Source organism: Egretta garzetta, unplaced genomic scaffold (genome assembly GCF_000687185.1).
Source record: "Egretta garzetta isolate BGI_Z169 unplaced genomic scaffold, ASM68718v1 scaffold397, whole genome shotgun sequence".
Classification (NCBI taxonomy): domain Eukaryota; kingdom Metazoa; phylum Chordata; class Aves; order Pelecaniformes; family Ardeidae; genus Egretta; species Egretta garzetta.
This window is the reverse complement of record NW_009260493.1, coordinates 6388826-6408128: the sequence shown is the minus strand read 5'-3', so window position 1 is coordinate 6408128 and position 19303 is coordinate 6388826. Positions and strand designations below refer to the sequence as shown.

Genomic DNA, 19303 nt, shown 5'->3' with positions numbered 1-19303 from the left:
CAAAAGCAAGGCTAACTAGCTGTAGCCAGTAAGGCATTTCCACGCTGCAGGCTGCTGGACCATATCCTAGCAGAAATACCATGGTTTTAGGCTTTCTCAGTACCACTGCTAGCAACTGCTGGGAGCAAGGTTGGGGGAAATAGAGCTTATTGACCCAGGGAACACATTCTTGTCTCACTATGGCCTCAGGTTTTCAGCTAGTCACCCCTAATAAAAGAATGTGGTGCTTTGCACACCCTTAAACTTCTTTACTTCGCAATTATAAAACCTGCAGGTTGGCCTGAGCAATTTAAACAACTCCGCTATCCCCATGCTATTGGCTACCTGCTAAGTACATAGCCCACAGGGAGGGTGACGGTTCAGGAGCTTTTGTAATTACAGTTCAGAAATTGTCATTGAAAAATACATTTAAACTTGTGATGGTTACAAGAAGAGGTCAGTTGGGTGCATATATACATCTCTCTCTCTCTGTTGTCTATCACAAAGCACTCATGCTCCTGTGCTTGATTTTCAGCTTACAGAATAACAGTGCCTTTCTATTACATGTAACTACCCATCATACCAAATTTTTCCCATTGGCTTCTGTGTCATTTTGATGGATCTTAAACTTCCTTGTCCTTCATTATATCCTAGCACCTGGCTGGTCCCTTTCACTCACGCAGGACTCCATGCGACTTGAACGATTCAGGGCCATGTACAATGTAGTCGTATTGCAGGGGGAAGAGAAAAGAATCAGAGACAGTCACTTGGTTTTAAAAATGCATTTATCTGCCCTCACATGGGCAAAAAATATCACCCCTCTTCCAATGCGGCAGCAAAGGAAAACCTTCCAGAACAGAAAACACTTAATGATCTCTTACGTTCACACAAATTTAAGGGGCTGAGTCTTAGTTAATAATTTTCTTAACAGCACCAGTGTTTTGACATCGACTGTTAAGAATGTAAATTTAACATTTCCAAGAAATTAGGTACTTCTGACAGAATGGTTCGGAGGCAGATATACCCAATGGAATGACTACTGTGGCTAATTCCTGACCTTCTTGGGAAACAGCAACATTTTTTGGGACAAAACTGGCAGAAGGAAAACAAGCTACCGATTGCAAGAAGATTAAATACTCTGAGCAGTAGCAAAGAAGATTAGAAACTTACCACATAATTTGCTGAGTAACTTCTGCCCCCAAAACAAGGTAACCTCACAGTTTCTAACACCCTACTTCTCCCTTCTGAGCCAAGTTTAACTTAAACACTTACCTGACATTTATAAAGTCCTGAGGTATGTATTGCAGTTCATATTTATCAACAAACCTACAAAACCTGAAAGAAGTGACAGCAACTTCAAGCTCTACACAAGATGCAGCTGCTCATCTGCTTAGCAGACAGACTGCTAAAGCATGCTCCTGTGGTGAACCATATTATTAACTGAAAAGTCAGTTTAGTTGCCAAAAGTGCAAGTTAATTCTGATTTTCAAAGCCTTCTTCTAACACCAAGAGTTATTTTCTGCACTTCTGCAGTGGAGACACCTACACACCAGTGGATCCTAAGCAGTAAGTTGCCAGCATTGCCTTCTAGGAACATGACATTGAAGAAGTTTCTAGGGGGTCTCACTACATTTGAGCACAATGCAGAAACAAATCAAAGCCAGCTAACACATACTGAAGACTTTCTAGCTGAGCTTTCCATTACACCGTAACTACAACATTAACCTGTTTGCTTTGGCTTTTCCTAAAAATTGTCAAAACCCCACTAACAGATCTGTTATCTTCCTGTGAGTACAGAAGGGAAAAATAGCTATTGTCTTTAAATCTTTGGGAATTTAGTATGTACCACTGTGATTAATGTCTGATATCTGCAGGAACTGAAGCAGCCCAGAAATTGCTGAATAAACTAACTTTATCTTAGAAATACTCATGCCACTGAGAAATGTAAAGGACAGAAGTGCTATGATACTGTTTTTTCCTTTAAAAACACCTACTGTAATATGCAAACATTCCTGATAATCCTACAAAAACCAGCATTTAAAACAAAGACATACTTTTGTATAAATGCACCACCTTGTGTCTGAAAAACATCCCTTTTTTTCCTGAACTAAGCTTCATTAAGAACTATTGTAAACATTTCCAACAAGCAGAAAATACCCATCAAATCTTGACTACAGGGAAATCACTGGATTGCAGGCATTAGACTTTTTAAACATAAAAAATAAAATCCTCATCCTCCAGTGTTCAAACTACAATCTCACGTTACAAAATTCAGAGGGCTGTCAGATGACAATAACTTACAAACTACAACTTACCCCACTCCTCTTCTATTGTCTTAAGATGTATTTTTCAAGGGAGGTAGGTTGGTGTACTTCCTGAGTTATGTCATAAAAAGGGAAAAAATGCTCATCATTTTCAACTTGCTAGAAAACATGTTTGGAAGAAGTCCTGTTGATTTCTATTTTAAAAATCATATTGTTCTAAGAATTAGGATAAAAATGCTCTGGAGGAAAGGAGGCTTTGGAATTTTGAAGACCTTTTCTAAAGAATTTGTGCTGCCACCCATTACACACTTTTTTTTTTTCCAATAACAATCAGCCAGCATGCTAATACAGGCATTATCCAGAATGTGACATGGTTACACAACGTATCCAGGTGATCCAAACAGATGCAGCTATACACAGATAAAAGACTATAAACAGCTGGTTCTTGGCCATGGAATCAAATTCTTAAGGTATACAGGAAAAGGTTATAGACATAAAGCATTTTATTTAATACAAAAATACTCTTCAAGAGAAAAAGACAAAAGAATACCTCAAATAAAGCCAAAATCTCAAATATTTCTTGCGCATCTCTATCAGAACCAAGCGAAGGACTTCTTAAGCATTACGTTCATGGAACCGATTTTGAAAAGGATTTGAAACAGAAGGGAATAATGAAACAGCTGCTGTTTTATACTTCATGAAGTCTGTTCTGCACCACAGAGTACTGCTAAAAAACAAGGTCTCTTTCAAATAGGAACAAAAACTTCTAAAAGTGATTATTATGAAATTTCTCCCCACTTTTTATGCTGTTCTCAGGCACTACTTTCAGTCCCATTTCATGATCCTGCTGTACTAAGTTGTGTACTGGTTACGCTGGTTAGATCAGAACAAGTACAACTTGTCAATGTTCATAACGTAACCCAGACTTTCCATAATCTTCACTAATGCTGTTCTTCCTGAGTTCTGGTTAAGCGCTTCAGCTATCCTGGTTAGTCAGTCGGCCGATAAGCAATCACAGGCTGTTCTTCACCGACATCGATCAGCAAATCTAACGGCACATGAGGCTTGTCATAGCCAGAACACTTCAGACAGCTGCTTGGAATGACTGTTTGTTGTATTTCTGTGGCAGAATCCTCTGGACCTCCAGAGTTATGGCATATATCCATTTGGCCCCGGTCAGAAGTGAAATAACTCTCATTTACTTTGTGATTCTGTTCATCAGAAGAAGATACCTCCTCTGTGCTTTCCTGCACTGACACCTCTTCTGCTTTGGCTGGTGCCTCTGGGGGAGGAACAAAAGATGCTCCTTCACTGGAATCCTCGGGACTAACAGTTTCTTCTTTTAGCTCTACCTCCAGGGAGGTTACTTCAGCATTCACTGGCAACGCTGACTGGCCTGGCATGATGCTTACTACAGATATATATTTGGCCTCCGATTTTGATTCTAGAATGCTGTCTGTGTTCAGGTTTCTTATCACACTGACCTTAAATGGGAAAAAAAAAAAAAATCACTTTTAGTTCCACAGAATCTATTAATTTATTTGCTTTATCTTCTGTCAAGGTTTAGACATTAAAAAAAAAAAAAAGATACAAGTTCATAATACAAACAGAACAGAAATACAACAGAAATTAGCAAAACTAGAACCTGGCAAGGTCATTAGCCTATATCCATGACTTCAACTGTTTCATTAATGCAAACTCTCAAAAATGCTTTCTATGTGCAAACACATTTGCAAGGACCAAATCCACTTCATGTCACTCACTGTATTTTAAGTCATTTGCAGTTTGCAATGTAGGAGCAAACAGAGAAGGAAGAAAAAGCTGTGATACCCTCCAACTAGCTGGGGAAACCTTTCATACTCTATAGCTAATGGGCTTAACTTACAATGACTGTAATATTTTGTGGCAATTGTCTCAACTGGGAGGAAAGTGAACTTTGGAAAGAGATCTTTAAAAATAACATGAGACCCTTTACGCATACCCAGTAGTCATATCTGTGCTGAAGTCCTCCTAGTTATTTCTCCTGTGTCACTAATGTCATTCCCTCAATGCTGCAAACTTTAATGTTTCCCTTTGAAACCCCTCCACAGGAAGAACATATTAATTCCTTCAATGGCCAGGCTCCAGCTTGTTTTACATGATTATGACATGTCTTCAGGCTGTTTAGATTATTCTGATTTTTTTTTAAAGGTGTTTTCAAGAATACATATGAAAAACAATGCAGGGTAAATTTTCAGCTCTATGATGATGTTCCCTAAAGCTAACAGAAAGCATAGGGAGAAAGGGTTACTCTATTAATAGTGTTTTCCAAATTTCATAATTCACTATGTATGTGTACCACAGACTATCAAGTACTACAGATAAGCTGATTTCTTAATAATATGTGCACAATCACTGTTTTTTGAGATACTTGGTAAAAAAAAAAATCTGACTGAAAACACAGGTTGAGGCAAATTTGGAAGAGAGGGATGCAGGTAGGAGGAGAAAAGGAGGAGAACAAAAAAAATGTTTACGAAAAGCTACAAATAGCCAAAAAGAACTTCCCAGTCTGTACTAGTGTAGGAACTGAGCGAGCCATCAAAACCAGATGATCAAATCTGACTGCTTTTCAAGAATCTGCCTTGATCAGAAGGTGGTGAGGCTGTATCTTTACATTCGTACCTTCATGGCATGCTGACTTCATAAGACCTTGCCTTCATCTCTCACTTAAGCCTTTCATACCTTTCCCTTCAGTTGCCCTGATATCTGTTTGATGGTACTGTGGTTATGCTTGATCAATGAAGCTACTGGAGTTTAAAAAAAAAAGCAAAAAACCAGACAACAAACACCATCACAAAGCAAACAAACACTCCCTGGAGAGCAGTTATTTGTAGTCTAAGTGAATTCTACAAATAGCTGTATTGGTACCACTAAGGGGAGGTGATCCCCTTAGGAATCAAAGACTGCCACTGGAAAACTGGTCAAAAGAACACTAAGGTGGCTCCTGACACTGAGAGTATACCACACTGCAACCTAGCTGCCATTCAGCCATCATTCCTCTCTGGATGTTCAGTTTCTGCTACGCAGAAACAGTCAGACTACCACATAAAGAACATTCAGAACAATTTCCATTAATATGTATGGAAACCACCCGTAGATGCTTAAAAGATAGCTGCAGAAACCAGAATACAATCAATAATGTGTAGATAGGGAAAATGTTATGGACAGCTGGTAGGATTAATGTACCTTTTGAAAATCTGTTTATATAGATACATGAAAAAGTATTGGATACTTATGCTATACCAACACTGACCTTGAAAGGACCAGCATCTGTAGTTTTTTTGGGGGTAGCAAAAATCTGACTTCCATAGTCATGCAGTAAGTGACAAGAGAAGATAATTCTCTGTATATGCTGGACTACTTGAGGAATCTGACTTAAAACAAAATGCTATAGAAACCATGGCTAAAAGCTGCATTCACAGCTTCCCATCTCTCCCCATACCAGTGTATGCTATACTAAGGTTAAAACCCAAACCCAGTGAGTTCCTGTTTCTGCCCTTTTAGGATTTTCACATGGCTCAAAATCATAGCCCTAAAAATGTATTAAGGGAATGCCTTGTACTCTACACAGGTTCTGCATTTCACAGTGCCAGCTGGCAATGCTTAGAGATAGACCCCAAGAACAAAATATGTACTCTCTATACAACTACATTCATTGTTCTCAAAAAGGAAACCTGTTTTTCTTTCGCTGAGTTTTTGAAAAAAGCAAAAGAGTGCACAGACACTCCTATTCCCATGCAAGAAAGAAGGAAGCCACGAGAAGAAAACTCTTGTGGGTTTCCTGGTACCAAAGGTTCTTTAAGAGTCACTGAGTCATGACTACAAGACAACTTAATAGTTCATGCAGTTATTTCTAGCTTCAAAGACAAGAACCACAGCTTACTACACTAACTGGAATGCCATTCAAAGCATCTCAAGAAACAAGGGCAATTAAGATATGGTTGCTATTTGAAGAGTATTTACTGTAGGTAAGTTAATATTTTTCTTTTGTGCACATTATCCAATACCAGCAAACTGACAGCCAGTGAGCTTAAGCTGGATGTCAGCAGCATTTCCTGGCATGTGCAGGTGCTCAGATATCTTCCTGTCTCCAAAAACAGCACCTAAGCTTTCAGGTCTTTCACTGTCTCAACAGACTAGGGAGGTACACCAGTGGAAGCCAGGGTCAAGGATACATACAAATAACATATCCCAAGGAATCTGTAACAGTTAAGGTAACCAACAGTTTTTTTAACTTCCTTTTCTAAGGGCTTGTCCACTTACTAATTCCCAGTACTTTTCAGGACCACATTTTCTGCAGGAGAGTTTGAGAAGTCCATTTCAAACCTTATTAAGACCTTATCAAAATCTGCATGGTCTTTGCATGGCTCCACAACAAATTAATGCTGGATAAATGGATAAATAGGAGACTGTTACTGCCCTATAGACACTCACAGGAAAAAAAAAAATCTCCACAAAAGCTAATAAAGCAGCTTGTCTCTTGTAAGATGACAATTATTTGTGGCAAATATCAGTCCAAATTTACAGGAACAATTACAATTTCTGCAAATCAAAAATATATGTTGTATAACCAAAAGCTCCAGAGTCACAAAGAAAATTCTTAGGTGTTCTACAAATACAATGAGAGAACACAGCCTTGTCATTCCCGTCAGGCTCAGAAAAAGCACCAGCAGATAGCAGAAAAGTTGACTTAAACATGAGCTAAAAATGAAAGTTGATGCTTTTCAATGAGTCTCTTATACAATGGGGTTTTGTACCTACTAAATATTTTCCACCATTTAAAGATAAGAGGCAAAAAAAGCAATTAAAAAAAAAAAAAAAAAAAAGACAGTGAAGTTAAAGCAGAGGAAGATGCCCACAGCATATCAGTGAATTAAGGCCTGGCTCCTTTCAAAGTGGATAAGCTCTTTTCAAAAATCTTACAACAAAAAAATCTAGTATGGGACAAGTAACACACAGGACAAACTGGAATGACTGAAGATGGTGGGTGGAAGGAGACGGCTTCCTGAAATACTTTCTGTGAGATAAATGAAAGAAAGTGAACACCTCTAGCTACAGCTGGGGTGCTGAAAATGTCAGGTTCCCGTGATCCAGCAGAGAGATTAGCATGATGAAGTTTTGCAAAGGAATCTGTCTCATTTGTCTAAGACTCTCAAAGGCAGCTGCTTGATGGTTACTTACTTATTTTTCCTTTTGTTGGAACATTCCAACTTGCTGAAAGTCACTCAGATGATGTTTTAGCATCTACTTAAAAGCCGCCAGGAAGCAGATCACTGGAAGGCAGCAGTCCTAAGGCAGGACACCTTGCCTAGCCTTTTGACAGATGGAAAAACTCCCTAGATGTTTCATTTTCAGACATGCTTAGGTAAAGCACAATGGTCATAACTTGTATGGAAAGAAACATATAGTACACATTCAAAGGTCAGTGAGAGGCTCTCAGCTCCAAGAAGTCTACAGAGATAGCTTCATATCATTAAACTTATTAACCATATTATTTACATTACTTATTCATTACTTGAAATGATTAATTATAAAAAAAATCAATAATTAATCATACGTTACTAATTACTCATTTTATAATCCCACATTATTCATACAACCTGGACTGAAACTATCCTTACAAGCTCTGCAATTTATACATGTCATTAAAGACTTCAATGGAAATGGACAGAATCGCAGAATACCCTGAGTTGGAAGGGACACATGAGGATCATAGAGTCCAACTGCTGACTCCATTCAGGGAAACTTAGAAGCTAAACCATATACCTAAGAGCATGGTCCAAATGCTTCTTGAACACTGACAGGCTTGGGGCTGTGACCATTTCCCTGGAGAATCTATCTTAGTGCTTGACCACCAAGGTAACAATCTTTATAAATAGTTATAGGTTTCATTCAGTTCCTTAGCAACAAAGCATGACATATGGGGACAATCTTTTTAACAAGGTCTGCTGTGACAGGACGAAGGGTAAGGGTTTTAAACTAAAGGAGGGTAGATTTAGACCAGATGTAAGGAAGAAATTTTTTACAGTGAGGGTGGTAAAACACTGGAACAGGTGCCCAGAGAGGTAGTGGAGGCCTCATCCCTAGAAACATTCAAGGTCAGGTTGGAGGAGGATCTGAGCAACCTGATCCAGTTGAAGATGTCTCTGCTCACTGCAGGGGGTTGGACTAGATGACCTCATTGGCTTGGATATCTCCGTTTAGTCAGAGCACTCTAACCTCCTAATATTCTATTACAAATAAAGCAGGCTCTAGGGGCATCTTAGGAATTGAGCTGACCCTGCACTATGAAGGAGTCACTTTAAAGAGTCTTGAATTTGAAGACCATGGAATTGAAGATCATTGCCTCTTCTCTCTGTAAGTCTTACAAGACTTCCTGCACCCACTGAGAAGATACACTCTTGATACGATTACTATTTACCACTGCCTCACATGGCAGTTCTTGAAAGCTGTTTCAACTGCTGCCAGTTGTTCAGTTGCTTGAACGTTGTAGCACTTAGCAGTATCACAGTATTACCATGTAATGAAGGAATCACACATGTCCAGTGACAGGACAAGAGGAAGTGGCCACAAACTGAAACACATGGAATTTTACCTGAATGTAAGAAAACAATTTTTACTGTGACGGTGGTTAAACACTGGAATAGGTTGCCCAGAGCATTTGCGGAGTCTCCTTCCTCAGAGGTATTCCAAACCCAACTGGACAAAGTTGCTGACCCAACTTGAGCAAAACGGTTGGACTAGACAGTCTCAAGAAGTCTCTTCTAACCTCAGCAATTCTGTGTTTCTGCGTCTCTGCTACTAGAATGAATACAAACCTATTCATGTACAGACACATTGAGTTTTCAAGAACTAAGTTCTCAAACTAGACCAACTACTGCTACTTCAGTTAAAAAGACTGAAGTCTAGCTGTAAAACAAATACAAGGCATCTGGTTGCAGAGGCTGTCAGAATATTTGGCTGGTGTAAATCCTAAACACCAAAGAGACCATGGTAAAAAAATATGAGACAGGCATAAAGATGTTATAGTTATGAAACTTACCTAGCTGGATACTAAAAATCTGACACAGATAAGTGTGAACTTACCAAAGACTTAGGCAGCTTTATGTTCCTCTTTCTTAATTTGTTGCAGCCCCAACATACTGTCAAAATTAGACTCATGCCCAGAATAACACAACACAGAATGATGAGGTCTCGTGTGCCTAAGAAGTTAGAGCAAAATCTTTTAGGAAGTTTGGAAAAATAAACCACTGCTGTATCATTTAGAGTAACTTCAGAAACTGTAACAGCTCAGAATGCTTAGGTGTAATGTGTGAATTTGTCATTTGTCACCTTTTTTCACTCAAGAAAACTTAATTTATGAAGTACTATACCAAGTAAATAAAAATTAAAATGACAGAAGATTTTCAATTTATATAAACACAATCGAGTTTCTAGAGAGATAAAGGAATTTTATAACTAATTTTTTTCCTTAGGTATGACAGATGGGGGTGAGCAGATTTGTACATTTTCCACTTAATAGCTTATTAACTGACATAATAATTACAGATGGTCTATGTACAATAAAATCAAAACATGAAATCTTCTAAAACATATTTGCTAGGAAGATTCCACTAGCCTGACTCACCTTAATGTCCTCCCCCTCAATCACACCACTGCTCTTGTGTGTAAAAAAGAACACAGCTGCTTTCACCAATTTTACCTCTTTTCTCTAGGGAAGTTTTGGGCCGTAATGAAGTAACATTTAAAAGTCTGTAAGAGGTTATCAGAGACATGAAGTTGGGTCATGTTGTGGTTTAACCTGTCAGGCAGCTGTATACCACACAGCCACTCGCTCACTCCCTGCTTCCCTCAGTGGGACAGGGGAGAGAATCAGGGCGGGGGGGGAAAAAGTGAAACCCGTGGGTTGAGATAAAAGACAGTTTAATAAAACAGCAGAGGAGAACAATAACAATAATAATAATGGTAAGAGAATATACAGAATATACAAAACAAGCGATGCACAATGCAATTGCTCACCAGCTGCTGACCAATACCCAGCCCATCCCAAGCAGCGATCGCTCTCCCCCTGGCTAACTCCCCCCCAGCATGATGTCATACAGTATGGAATATGCTTTTGGCCAGTTTGGGTCAGCTGTCCTGGCTGTGCCCCCTTCCCAGCTTTTTGTACACCTGGCAGAGCAGGGGAAGCTGAAAAATCCTTGACTAGTCTAGGCACTGCTCAGCAACAACTAAAACAATCAGTGTGTTATCAACATTCTTCTAGTACTAAATCCAAAACACGGTGCTATGCCAGCTACTAGAAAGAAAATTAACTTTATTCCAGCCAAAACCAGGATAGGTTACTTGCTGTCTTTGTTCTCTTTAATTAAGAAAAAGATGTCAATACCTCAATGTTATGACCACAAGTTTATAGTTGCTTCAAACTCAAGAAAGTCTAAACACATTTTCCTCAGTGATGAGGCTGAGCAAAAAGCCATTTGTTAGAAGAGACAATGCTTCTGGAAAACATATAACTCTGTGAATGATCCATTTGTCATTTTTTAATTACACCAATGATCAGGTGTAACAGAAATGGATTTTGTAATACCAATGAAGCGGGAAAAGCATCCAAAAAAAGTCAGGGTTACCTGAAAATAATACATGTATTTAAAGGTCTTTAGAACTGGTAAAGTGCATTTGGAAAAGAATGACCACGGTGCCTCTTTTTTCATATTTTCCCATAGGCATCCAAGTCATCCCATGGTTGTATCAGAGCTCAAATACTTAGCTAGAACAGATGTTTGGTCAGACTCAGTATGTTCTTACTAAAGTTTTAGAATCCTCTTACGCAATGCCTTGAGAGGAACACGAATGCAGCTTTCTTCTGATGGGGCGCCGACCATCAGCTCGCCATATAAAGTTTCCTTTGCTGAAACACGAGGCTACATTTATACGGCGTACAGCTGTCTTCAGCGAACTCTTTACTCTGCAAAAAATGAGCCACATTGTATCATTTGACTCAATACAACAATATAAATGTTACAGTGCCTTCCGACACTTCCAATAATATTAAAACACTATTAGATGCAGCTCCTACATCATCTATATGCCTTACAAAAGCTGTGTGAACTTTGACTATCAGCTTATGAGCTACCTTAAGATGTTATATTTGATCACACCACGGTGCTTTCAGCTAAAATTGTGCTCTTCATAGTCTAGATTCACATTCCTAATTCACTTATAAAACTTGTACCTGGATGCATATGAAAAGGTAACTGTAAACAAACATACCTACCATCATTTTCCTCAAGTTCACCATCCATTATTGCTAAATAAAGCGGTATAAATATCTTGAAAGGTAATTTCGTAAATGGAAGATTTATATAGGTGAGTGAAAGGGGCACAAGTAAAGTTACCAATGTTTTAGCATGTATGCAGAAACAACAGTGTGGGATCAAGTAGGTATCTCATGTACAGCTAAAGCAATAATCTCATTTTTGTTAGATGATGTCCATTTGGACAACTAGAATTCAGCCCTTCCAGTCATGTATCTCGCTGTGAGGCACTCAGCATTTTAGGGCTTCAGTAGTCCTATGATACCTTCATCTGTTTTCTTGATATCTGTTGGCTTTGTGTGTCATATGAGTGAACTCCTTGTTTATGTGTTTGAGGTAAAAAAGTATTTTTGATTTGAAGCTCTCATTTTGGAACTTACCTGATTTTTACTATCCCAGAAAGTCACCAAGTACGTGAGCTCTGAATAAATCGAAGGAAGCTCCACAGATGGGAATTCAGGATGGTAAATATCAACCATGATTTTATCACCATGCCTTGAGAGACTGAGTTTTGGTGGTCCTATTTTTCCTGCAACACATTGCACCTTTGCTATTAGGCCAAAGCTTTTAACACAAAATATGATATTTGTAGTTAGCTTTCCAAAATTCATTGGAGACTTGACAGGAATTACATGTTTATTTTAATGCCATTAATATCGCACAGCTGTGATACTTAGAAGTAGCAGAGGCATTGCATACATTCATGAATCTGCTTCTAAAATGGAAACTGAGATGGTGCAGAATTCCACTATTAAGGAACTCAACTTTCCTATTCACATAAGCCATAAAAATTTAGCTCACTGACAAAACATAAAAAACACAGCAATTAAACATATATATGTGAATGAGAACAGAACACAAAATACTGCTGACTAAATCCTACCATAAATCACACTCAGCTAAAAACAATACTGTACTGAAACAAAGGCTATCTGAAAATCTAAACAAACCTAATCTCAAGCAGCAGTTCTTAGGAAGCCTGATTTCCAATTGCAATGGCCTACGGGAATTTTTGGTGTCTAATGACCTGACTGAACACACGAGTTTCTTGTTCAATGGGAAAACTATTTTGTCTCCCTCCTCCATACAGGTCTAGCAATTTTCTACAAACTGTCAAACTCAAGCATTATTACCATGACTTCTGTCCCTCTGTCAAACAGTAGAAACCAGCTACTGATTCCAAGTCATGGGCATATTGGGCAGGGAGGGAACCATAGTGGAAAACAAAGAGGGACTCTACTTCTTCAGCTCCAGCAATGCAGAAATTCAGCTCTACCTATAGCACAGCCCAAGACAGAGAGAATCTCATGGCCAATGTCCTGCCTGAAAGCTGCAGCAAGTACAAGAGGAAGTCTCTCGGTCTCTCCTCACTCTCTTGTGCCTGTTTTACACTACCCATGAGGTGCTGGGGCCTGCGCCACTGCTTTGGACAGGTTGGCCTGGAGTCTAGACACACAATTTACTTTTACAACATGGATGTGAAAAACTGTGATGTCTCCTAAAGCAGCCCAAAGGATTTACATGAAGAATGAGTAACTTACGTTAGCCAGCTACAGTGAACTCCCATAGCTTCTAGATAGTATCTCGACACCCAAAGCTGTCAGTACATGGGATTATAATGTCAAGCAAGGCATCACCAACCACCTGAATACCACTTCAATAATGCCTAAAGGTCCACAGCTTCCAGTGGCAGTTTCCTACCCTAAACCAGTGTCTGAGACACCAGGAAAGAATATGGGAAAGATGCACAGAATGCACCATCAGCGTCACTTTCTTGCCTTTAGAACTTCTGAAAAAAAAAAAACCAGATACCACAGTGACAGGGCTAACAATTCCCTACAGAGGCAGAAGTACAGAACTAAGTTCATACTGAACAATCATCATGCTTCATTTCATCCCGGACTTCTAACTTTATGATATTCCCAAATGAGACACAGTAATACAGCAAAAAGGATAATTACTAACTTTTTACATTTGTGGAAAAAATTACAGAGTTTAGCTTATGATGGAACTTACCATGCTTTTGCAAAATAAACTCATTTGTCTCAACATACTCAGACTGTTGTGACCCCACAACAGCTTTAACTCGAAGCCAGTGAGAGGCAAAAATGTCGTCTATTTCCCTTGAGATATCACAAAACCAAGCTGAAATGTTCACACAAGTTGAGACGGTCTTATAGTAACCTACACTGTAAAACAGATCAAGTAATAGTTAATACAATTTCAACTGCACAATATTGTACAATACACTGCCTGATGAAACATCTGTGAGGGTGACTGAGCACTGGCAAAGGTTGTGGAGTCTCCATCCCTGGAGATATTCAAAAGCCATCTGGACATGGTCCCGGGCAACCTGCTCTAGCTGATCCTGCTTGAGCAGAGGGGTTGGACCAGATGACCTCCAGAGGTCCCTGCCAACCTCAACCATCCTGTTATTTGACAAATTTTTGCCTTAATTTACACTTAGGCAACCTTCACCCTACACAACTTCACCACACAGAAACAAAAGCATTTACCGTTGACTGATTGCTTTTATAAGCTTCTAGAGAATATTGGGTACAGGAAATGACAAAAAAAGTAAGAACTTACTTGTAAGGTTTGATTTCCACAATAAAACGCGGAGTTTCAGGCATAGCTGGGTATTGCCAACGCAGGATGGTTTTGAAATTTTCGGACGTTACTACAGCCTGCATTGGTGAAGGCACTAGAAGAAACAGAACAATTGCACTTTGATAAACAGACCTAGTCAAACTAAGAACAGTCAAATATATTTCTATATTACTTGGGAAAGGCAACATGCTAAAAATTACTGGAAAAATTAGACATAAAAATCGCAAATACTTCCCCCCCCAGATGGACTAGTCTGCTACTAGTACGAACACATAGGAGCCCTGCAAGCCGATTTATTATTCTTCTCTCCTACGGAGACAGCTTTCTTCCTGTTTGCAACCCAGAACCTCAGTTAACCCATGCCCATTGAAAGCAAGTCCATCAGATAGCCCATATCAGCTTCAGAAGCAGTGATGATTATACCCCTATGTTGGTATTACACAGATATACCAGCAAGACAGATAGTATGAATTTACTGAAGTTAAAGGAGATTAGCCCAGCTCCTGTAGATTTCTCTGGCTCTTCAGAAACTGAATCAGGATGCAGGGAGTGGGGAGAGAGAGGATACCAAAGCTGCAGTATCAGGGTCTGTGCTCCAGGACAGTCCTAATGAATCCTACTGCCTCCTGACTCAGCCTTCCCAAAAGGCAACAGGCTTGCTGGGGAAAGGCTGGATTCAAGGTGAATTTCTGACAATGCCATTATTACCACTCCAGCAGCATTTTTAGAAAGCTGTGATGATGTAGTCCCATATACAGGAAAGCATTTGAAGTACGTTTAGTAAACAACATCAGAGGTGACATGGTAAGCAATACAATGAGAAAAAGCAGCACTGTCAGTTTTCTTGTACGGCTTCTGTTCTAAGCACCAACAGTGACAGCGATATCGGGGAAGCAGCCGCCAGGGAAGGAAAATTACATGACCCGGTAACTACTGAAGAGAGAAAAAAAATGGTGGTCACTCAACTGATTTTAATTGTTACTTCTAGCTCTCAATGTCTGGTTTGGCATCCTTGTATTCTCTTATTACAGCTTTTGTGAGATACTGACAGGTAACTCTCATTTGACCTGCTCTGGACTGCTGCTACTTCACAAAGTAAGTGCTCCAACTTCACTCTGACATATTGAGGGAAAGTAAACAATTTTCACATCTTGAGAACAAGACCACAAAGATAACACTCTACAGAGAGTAATACACGGAGGCAGAGACATGCTATTAACCACAAAGACTTGATACACATAACATACATTGGTCTGCAACCGGCGCTGTGGTTTAGTCACGTTTTAATACGTACAAAAGGGGTATTTCAGTTATTGGAAAAAAGGAACACAATCATCAAATTCTAAACCACAAGAAAAAAAAAGGTGACAAGCTGACAGAAGAGGTGTCAAAGCACACAAATGTCACTTCAAATATTCAGTTTAAGGCACAGTGTAGCAATGTCTTACAAAATTTTACTTTTCTGTATTATTATACAAATAACATTATGCTTAACAAAGGAGTGGAAAATGAAATCCCAGAACATATTTGAACTGCCAGTAGAAGCTTTTAGTTATGCAATTGCATACCACTTTGCTTACTCATTCTTCCTCCCAACCCCACATTTTTGTTGTATTTTGTACACAGACAGAGTTGCTACCCTGAATTTCAAGAGAGCAAACTTTAAGCTACGCAGGAAGCTACTCAGCAGTGTCCCCTGGGAATCTGCTTTTGAGGGCTTAGCGGGTCCATGAGTGCTAGTGCTGGTCAGCTTTTAAGAACCACCTTTTAAAAGCACAGGGGCAGGCAATGCCACCGTGTCACAAGTCAGGCAAGCGGGGCAGAAGACCAGGAAAAAGAAATTGCGTTATCTCTGGAAGCGAGGTCAGCCTTCGCAGGAAGATTACAGTCGTGGTCTGCAGGGAGAAAACATGAAAGGCTGAACTGGAGTTGAAACTGGCCAGTGTTGTTTCAGATAACAAGAAGGGCTTTTTAAAGTACATTAATAGCAAGAGGAGGTCTAAGGAAAACATTGGACTGATACTTGTTGAAGGTGGCCACCTGACTAATAGGGATGAAGAAAAAGTGGAGGCATTCAATGCGTTCTTTGCCTCAGTCCTTAATACTGATAGTCCTCGGGATGCCCAGTCTTCTGAGTCCAAGGAACCCTGAGTGCAGGAACAGTGACCTACCATTTTGTGGACACTGAAATTATAAGGGGCCAGCTGTATCAGCTGAATGCTCACAAGTCCACGGGGCCTGACAGGATTCACTCCAGAGCACTGAAGGAGCTAGCAGATGTTATTGCAGGACCTCTCCCTATCATCCACCAAAGGTCTGGGGAGCTCCCTGCTGACTGGAAGCTTGTCAACACTATTCCAGTGTACAAGAAGGGCGTGAGGAAGACCCAGGGAACTATAGACCCATTAGTCCAGCCTCAGTACCTGGAAAAATTATGGAGAAGATCCTACTGGGTTCTATTGAAAGACATTTAACAAACAATATAATCATCAGGCACAGTCAACAATGGGTTCACAAAGGGAAAGTCCTGTTTAACCAATTTAATATCCTTCTATGATAAGGTCACCTGCCTAGTGGATGAAGGGAAGGTGGGGGATGTAGTTTTTCTGGATTTCAGTAAGGCTTTTGATACTGTCCCTCGTAGCATCCTTATGGACAAGTTGTCTAACTGGGGATGAGTGGGTTCACACTGCGCTGGGTGAAGGACTGGCTGAACAGCAGGCCTTGAAGGGTTGTAGTGAATGGGGCTACATCTGGGTGGCGACCAGTCACCAGCGGTGTTCCTCAGCGCTCAATTCTAGGGCCTGTTCTGTTCAATATTTTTACCAATGATCTGGATGCAGAAGTTGAATGCACCATCAACAAATTTGCCAATGATACTAAACTGGGAGGTGCTGTTGAGTCTCTTGAGGCACAAGAAGCCTTGCAGAGGGATCTAATAGTTTGGAGCATTGGGCAATGATTAATGGGATGAAATTTAATAAGTCCAAATGCCAGATTCTGCACCTGAGATGGAGTAACACTGGGCACACAAGTATAAATTGTGAGGAATGGCATGGGAATGTAACATTCTGAAGTACTTGTAAATGCTGAGTGACCAACTAGAATCTACCAAATCACTCCTCCACAGCTCTATAAAAGACTACTCAACCTATTTCTTTGCTCTGTCATCCAGAGATAATTTTTAACATGCTCCAGCTCTGAGACTACAAAAGAACTAGTAGAAAAAAAGCTTTCCTCATGAAAAGACAACTTTCTTCACAAACTACACCACCATATAAACCACCTTACCAACCACCAGGAACATCACCACCACCATGTCAAGATCTCAGACAGCACTACAAGCTGGCCTTGATCACTTACAGGAATGAGTTTACCCGTACCATCAGCTCACCCTTTTCACCCTCACTTTTAACAACTTTGCTTTCAGTGATCAAGTTAGTCAAACACCATCTTCCTCTCTGATCTTTCACTCCATATCCTCAAGACAGACCTAAAGGACACCTTCCAGCATGAGCTGCAAAGCTAAAAGTCGTAACTCTGCTTACAAACAAAAGCCAGTAAAGAAATAGGTTTATAGCACACCTCCTCTCACCTCATTAACCCCTCCATGTTTCACAGGCCAAGAATTATCTCCCTCTCTTTTTCTAAGGGATGACACCTTTTATCACTCCTTCTACCACTTCCCTTGCTCTCTATAGGCACCAGCCATCTTGTCTCTCGAGTGGTCTAATGGATACGTTGTAAAGTCAAATGTAAATTATTCTCAGCTTGTATTTGAGGTTCAGAAAGCCTTGAAAGCTCATCTCCTTTCCCTAATTACACTGTTTATTTTAATGGAAGACTGTATCTACCTGCACACCTTGCCTAACCAATTTGAGTGACCAAGGACCTTACTCTTCAGGTCATTTAGCAATAATACATAGAAACTTCACACAAGCGACAGAAGCTTAAGATGCACAAGCACAATCACAGAGTGACCTGGAAATTGAGCACTTAGTAGAGAACCAACATGGAATGCAACCACACAATTTACCTCAGCAAACTCACACCTGCATCAGTTTGTAACCAATATATAGAAATCAGAGAGAAATGTGAATATTTATTCGTTCATATACAAACAATCCAGACTAAGTATTTCTGCCATACTGGTGGCAAAGACCTCAGCAGGGGTGTGTGTATATATATATATAATAAAATATCTTCTCAGTGTGCAATTACCTTAACTAACATATTTAAGTTTTGGAGACATTTACATCTTCAGCAAACTTGCATAGCGGACAGGAAGGAAATAGATGTGGGAGGAAATTAAAAACCAAATGCCACTGAAAGACTTTTGTCTTACTGCAAATATCTGTTGGTTGGTTTCAGGCTGCTAAGAAATAAGGTGGGTTTTTTGGTTGTGTGTTTTTGGTTTTGTTTTGGTTTTTTTTTTTTTTTTCAAAGCAACAGGAACAAGTGTACCTAGTTGTATCCTCTAAGACTAAGGAAGATAACTGACAGAACTAAACCACTAGTTGCACACAATATATGATATTATATATAATAATATATAATATAATTACATATATATATGATATAATTCTGCTTCAAAAGCATCTATCAAACCAGAAAACACTTGCTACTATCTACAAGACAAGGTTAACCGAAGCTCCTTTTCTCATTCTGGCAGAGGCCATGAGGCATTACTGTATACACAGAGGCATTTGTCACCACTGCTCGTGGAACTGGAATTTAACTGGAAGTTCAATAATGCATATAACAGAACAGGGCCTGATGAGTCCACAATGTACTCTATGTTGTATTGGGTTTGCACAGCAAGGTATCAGGGGGGCTACTGCGGCGGCTGCTGTGAAAAGCTGCCAGAAGCGATGGTGGTTAGCACCTCTGGGATAACGTATCTAAGAAGGAAAAAAAACCTGCTGTGGAACAGCAGCCAGAGAGAGAAGTGAGAGGATGAGAGGAGCAGCCCTGCAGCCCCCCAGGCCAGGGCAGCAGGGGGGCAGGAGGGGCTCCAGGCACCGGAGCAGAGATACCCCCACAGCCCCGGGTGCAGCCCACGGTGAGGCCGGCTGTGCCCCTGCAGCCCAGGGA

At 40.0% G+C, this 19303-nt stretch overlaps 1 protein-coding gene across 1 annotated transcript in view; it reads right to left on the bottom strand.

Moving 5' to 3' along the window:
* Positions 1 to 2196: 2196 nt before the first annotated feature.
* The window catches only part of IFNGR1 (interferon gamma receptor 1), a 22551-nt gene continuing 5444 nt past the window's right edge, over positions 2197 to 19303 (bottom strand). Inside the window, 7 exon segments of the mRNA XM_035899901.1 lie at positions 2197 to 3727; positions 9369 to 9484; positions 11113 to 11202; positions 11205 to 11250; positions 11980 to 12128; positions 13616 to 13788; positions 14189 to 14303. Coding sequence (XP_035755794.1) covers positions 3233 to 3727; positions 9369 to 9484; positions 11113 to 11202; positions 11205 to 11250; positions 11980 to 12128; positions 13616 to 13788; positions 14189 to 14303 — 1184 coding nt within the window. The 3' untranslated portion in view covers positions 2197 to 3232.